The sequence below is a fragment of the Agrilus planipennis genome, unplaced genomic scaffold, assembly GCF_000699045.2.
Source record: "Agrilus planipennis isolate EAB-ADULT unplaced genomic scaffold, Apla_2.0 scaffold39, whole genome shotgun sequence".
Classification (NCBI taxonomy): domain Eukaryota; kingdom Metazoa; phylum Arthropoda; class Insecta; order Coleoptera; family Buprestidae; genus Agrilus; species Agrilus planipennis.
Genome location: NW_020439074.1, coordinates 747,824 through 753,858, shown reverse-complemented (window position 1 = coordinate 753,858; position 6,035 = coordinate 747,824). Strand labels below are relative to the sequence as shown.

Here is a 6,035-nt window from a genome sequence, read left to right as displayed (position 1 = left end):
CTTTCAATTTTTCAGTTTTATTCATTCAGTCTCTCTGTGAGAGACTCGAATCTCTGAATTAACAATTTTATCGTCCGAGTCTCTCATACAGAGACTGTGAAAGACTGTGAGAGACGCTCTCAGAGAGACTGAAAATTTCTGTCTAGGGTTTCATTGGAATGACACACTTCAATGTCCACAAGGTAGTTTATGTCAACCTTACAGGTTAGTATTAAAGAAAAAGAATATAACAAAGTTATATTTCTGCAGAACTACCATTTATATTATATTATATTATATTATACTACAGCGGACACATGCTTCTCCCACTATGACAATCGAAGTGGATGAAGCTGCGAATTCTGGGGTTCTCGTTCTATTGGTTGTGCAATATTATAAGTCTGGTAAATTTTATGATAGGTACAAGTTAGTTACAAAACTTTCTGAATTTATTGGGCATATCTATCGTACCATTTGTTCGTTTTAAAATGCATGTGGTTTACGACATCGAATCCCTTTTCTTGCAAGATGGTTTCCATCCTTTAACCAATTGGTATTCCATCGAAAAGGCGAAATTTGTAGGTACGTTTTATGAGATTTCCCAACCTCGCGGTCCGATTACTTCCGGAGCCTGTTTTAGTATTCATGTAGCATAGCTAGTGTTTTTGTGTGACCCCTTGTTCCGCTTAATAATTTTTCGAAACCGGGTCAAACAGTTGCGGCCGCATTTATATTTCACTAAATCGCCGGATTTTGTTCGAAGAAACGGCGCCACTATTCGCCCAACACGTCAACGAATAATCTTTGATAACTCGGCGTCTTCGCGTTTCTAAGCTTGTAGTTGTCCGACATAAATAACAGTCTTTGGCGGTAACTGCCTTGTATTTGATTTATCGTTTGCCAAATAACGATAGAAACGGCTAACCTGCCCTGATACGTATTTATCACTAGGAAATAGCACTACTTAAAATCAACTGATAACTTGATATACCTACCCCTATTTTTTGCTAAATTTAAATATGTTCTCAAGTGGCCGTTCGTTTACACTTTTTACTAAGGTATATCGCATTTTAGCTCTCTATGACTACGAATGAATTTTACTGGAATCCGAAATTACGTTTAGTAATCGCATATTATTAATGATAGGGGACATTAATCAACGCGAATTTAATAACAATTAATAACTTGGTGTTATTCATCTTAAGACGCAGGCATGAAACACTTAATATATAAAGAAATCGTCCACGTACGTTGAGCTTAAATGACTTAATACATGTACACGTGCATTCTTCGATGCGCATTAAGTAACGTTATGGTATGTATTCTCATTGTACGATTATTTTTTCTGCTTTCATTAGAAATATCCAAGTACTTTCGTTGAATTAGGTTCATATGATCCACAAGAACCACACGAGCATAGATGACTTCATATGTACATGTACGTGCATTCTTCAACGCGCATTCAATAACAGTCATCATCATAAGGTCGCCAGTCCTAAGACTGGTTGGACACGTACCTCCACTCTTTCCTATCCTGAGCTAAACTTCGCATTTCCCTAAAACTAGAACATCCCACATCCTTAACTATTTGCGAACAGTAATCTAATCTAGGTCTACCTCTACCCCTCCTAACTCCTGTTTCTGCCTCTAATATGTCTCTCACTAGACCTTCATGCCTGAGAAGGTGTCCTACCAACCTATCTCGCCTATTTTTTATTGACTTCCATAGAGTTCTCTGTTCTCCTATTTTTTCCAATACCTCTTCATTTCTAACCTTTTCTACCCACGTTATCCTCATCATCCGCCTATAACACTACATTTCTAACCTTTTCTTTTCCGCCGCGCCTACTGTCCATGTTTCGCACCCGTACAATGCCATGCTCCAAACATACACCTTTAACAACCTTTTTCGAATTTTTAAATTAACCGTTCGCGAGCATAGAACTTCTTTTTATTAAATGCGACACGACCCTGCACTATCTTCTGCTTTATATTCCTACTACTCCTTCCATCCTGACATATCTGACGTCCTAGGTATCTAAAATCAGCAACTTCTTCTAATTTTTCGTCTCCTATCTTTATATTCGCTCTTTCCCTACTTTTTCTTCCCTTGCATACCAGTATTTTAGTTTTACTTTTACTTATTTTCATACAGTACTGATCTGTCAGTACCGCTTCCATTTTATTTTAAGCTATCTGTAAGTCCTCCTTGCTAGATGCTAATACTGCTATATCATCTGCAAATCTAAGCATACTAATCTTTTGCCCTTGCACATCTATCCCTACAGCTGCACTGTCTTTAATGATGTTGATCGCGTCTTCGATGTATAGATTAAAACATATAACAGTACTACATATAAAGTACTTTATGTGCTTGGAAAAATGCTCGCACATGCATTTAAGTCATAAAACTCCGAGTGTATATGAACCCATATGCATCACAATTGCAAACAATTAAAAAAATATTAAGTAAATAGACCTTATGTTTTTGAATTGTCAATTGTACATTTATTTGTTTAAGGTTCTGTGCGTTTGCTTTGGAGTAGCCTGAATTTTTGAGGATATATTTTTTTATAAATCGTGAATTAAGGATTAGTCGTTTAAAATTAGCATAAATATACGATTAATTATACTTTCCATTTGTTACAAATGTAGTGCATGGAAGTGCTCGGTTTTTTAAGTAGATTAAAAAAAATATGCAGAAGGACTTGGCATATGTGTGTTCGCATAACATGAATAACAATACATAATGGAGAAAAAGGTGCATATTATAGGTACATAGGGAAAATGTCGTGGTAGATGTACATTATTTTATGAAGGTGTGTATTTCGTTGCACCAGTTTTAAACTGGAATGTAAATGTTTTATAATTTAATTTGTTAAACATATTATTTTATTGGATCAGAACATGCTATATAGGCTTCATGAAAAAATGTAAGGTTTTAATATTTCTTCTGCTTAGCGGTGCATAGTTTTTGTTGTCGAAGAATCTAATCGAAAGTAGTCAATACTGACGTTAGTTCAGAGTAATAACGGTTACTTTAGGCCAAAAGCTCAGCTAGTATCAGCATATAGGCAGTTTGCTATTTTCTATTACAATAAAAGTTCTTCATTCGTGGGGTATATATGTTCCATAAATATGCCGCGAATGCAGAAACCGTGGATATGGAATGGTAATTAGTATGGAATCATACGGGATACGTTCCAAGGTTCCAAAATAAAACCAATATGTATCAGAATAAAATCAATTTATTGAAAAATTCGCAATTAAAAGTAATCGTTATAATCACCTTTAGACAAGGCTTTAAAAAATTTAGTGAGTTTTCCTTGTTTTGAATTTTGAATTAAGTCTACTCGGTTACATTTTTTATAAAAGCTGCCTCGGCACGTACCGACATTACATACTCAAAAGATGCCGATGCACTGAGGGGATTCAGTAGTAGACGCGCGCCGTAGAGTAAAAACATGCTTATCGGTTCTAGATATCATGAGTTTATTGTTTGGAACAGAGGTTTGAAATTTTTTAGTAAGATAGATAAAGCTTTGTTCTAAATCCTATTGAAGGCCATTTTTTATGTTTTTAATTTCTATTGAAAATACGTGTCCTACAAGAAGTATTAACTTTAAGCACTTGTAAAAGCTTTTAATGACCATATTATTGAAAACCAAAAACGTACCGAGTTAGTGTGAACCTTTGTCTGTTACCATACAAAAAAATACATATTTATCTCGCAGCGTTAAATCACAATGTTCAGAATAGAAACCCATGTTTTCGGAAAAATTTACACTAGACACGAACGGTCTATTGCGGTCAATCCTCTTAATAAATGACACCGAATCCTTTTCTGTTAACCGATTTCATTCGCGAATAATGAAATTTTTAACCGCGAATACAGGAACTGGGTTGCAATTTTTTCATCCGCGAATAAGGAACTTTTACTGTACATAAAAATTTTTCGTTGATAAGAGGAACAAGGTGTAGAAGCTACGTCACACGGATTTTGACTCGTCCGCGATATTTTTTGTTGAAGTTTGAATATCGCAATTCATCTTTACGTTAATGCTCATTAGAAAATGCATTTACATCATTTCATTTCAAAGGCGTTTTCAATTTACGCCTCGTGCAAGTTTTTTGAGTCCGATGTCGCACTCCGCAATGCGCCAACAGATTTCACGACGAACTTTTCCCTTAATTTCAGAGCCTTTGTCGCTATTTCCGATGCATCGCAGAAAACAGTTCTGGAATGAAGGCCTCATTGTATAAAGAGACTAAAGCGTACCTAGGCATATTGTATCTTCACTCATACTTATCATTTCGAAAAGTGATTCAAAAGAAGTACAACATCAAAAATAGGTTTCTCTGATCCTAATATATTTACATTTGTTTACAAATTGACCTTGGGACCTTTTCTTCGCGTTGGTCACTAATTTACTGCCCATGGAACTTGTTCAAGTAATGTGTCACATCCTGCATGTACAAAAGGACTATTGTGATCCTTGAGGACTTCAAATGAAAATTTATTATGTAGGTAGTACATCCCATATTAAAATGAAATGGCTGATTATTGTAATGAAGTTCTCACGCTACCAACTTCCTCATTCTAATCGTATAATTCCTGTTCATTCGACTATCTGCACGAGGGTGAAACTTGAGCGAAAGTCACATTGTCGTAGAACGACCTGTACCTTTGAAACGTAGTAGCAGAATCCTTTGAAATCCGTCTGCTGGCAGCTGAAGCGTTAAGAGACGTTTTATCAGCGAAAAGGAAAACAAGAGATAACGGGCGACTACAACAAAGACGACGACGACGTCGTCGACGCCAGTCGACGGAAAGCCGTAGTATGTACCAACTCTGATGGTTGCTCGCTCCTCAAACAGACTCGGCAACAGTGAATGTTTCAATGAAATGCTTAAAACTCGCATATGTAAATTGAAAATGTAATTACCGGCACTGCTCTACGATGTGAACATTTCCCTTCGTCTCTGCTTCATCTCAATATTTCCATTAAATTACCAAAGTTGACGATTTGCTAAAAGCTTCCACGCCAAATTCCTCGAACGTTGGAGGGATATTACAATTTCTAGTGAAATTTGCCAGGAAGAGACGCTTTTTGACGCTGTTTGAGAATATGAATGAAACCTTTTTTTGTGCATGCATTTCAATAACTGTGTACTCTCCATTCTTACTTTCCACTTGATCTACAGTATTGTACTGATTTTTGCACATTCCAAAATGTCTTTTTTATATTACATTTCATCCTTTTTTCGTTAACAAATGGCAATTGGTTTTCCCATATTTGTTCACCCATAATGTAAACGTATAATGGATAACGCGCTTAGTCCTATTTCTTGTATGCTCTTTTTGTCGTGCCTACTTTGCCTGCTGCATGGTTCATAACCCACATCATTTTTTGTCGACTTTCGATTGCATCAAAGATGTCGCTAATATCGATTGCGTACGGGTATTCCCTCATGGGTCATGAAGTTGTACAGTGGCAAAACTTGTTTTGTACATGTCTACCTCTTAAAGCTTATGGTTTTCTGGGGCTCTGCCCTTGAATATATGTATATATGGAGACACATGGTTAACATTGAAACATATATATTCATCATTACCATAAGATCGTCAGTCCTAAGACTGGTTGGACACGTACCTCCACTCTTTCCTATCCTGAGCTAAACTTCGCATTTCCCTAAAGCTAGAGCAACACATCTCCTTAACTATTTGCAATAAGTTCTACCTATCAGGCATGTGAAGGCTCATGGAACTCTGAAATACCTCTAGAAATATTAATCTGAAAGGTAGTATTTTCAAGGACTAATTTAATACATTGCGTAATTCCAGAATCACTTCATCATCATATGGTCATCAGTCCTAATACTGGTTGGACACGTACCTCCACTCTTTCCTATCCTGAGCTAAACTTCGCATTTCCTTAAAACTAGAACAACCCACATCCTTAACTATTTGCAAACAGTAATCTAATCTAGGTCTACCTCTACCCCTCCTAACTCCTGTTTCTGCCTCTAATATGTCTCTGACTAGACCTTCATGC

At 36.5% G+C, this 6,035-nt stretch overlaps 1 protein-coding gene across 1 annotated transcript in view; it reads left to right on the top strand.

Annotated features, from left to right (window-relative positions):
* The first annotated feature begins 467 nt into the window (after positions 1-467).
* LOC108745002 (hemicentin-1) overlaps positions 468-6,035 on the top strand; it is a 149,006-nt gene continuing 143,438 nt past the window's right edge. The window contains exon 1 of the mRNA XM_025977189.1: positions 468-561. Coding sequence (XP_025832974.1) covers positions 468-561 — 94 coding nt within the window. The remainder of the gene's footprint in view (positions 562-6,035) is intronic.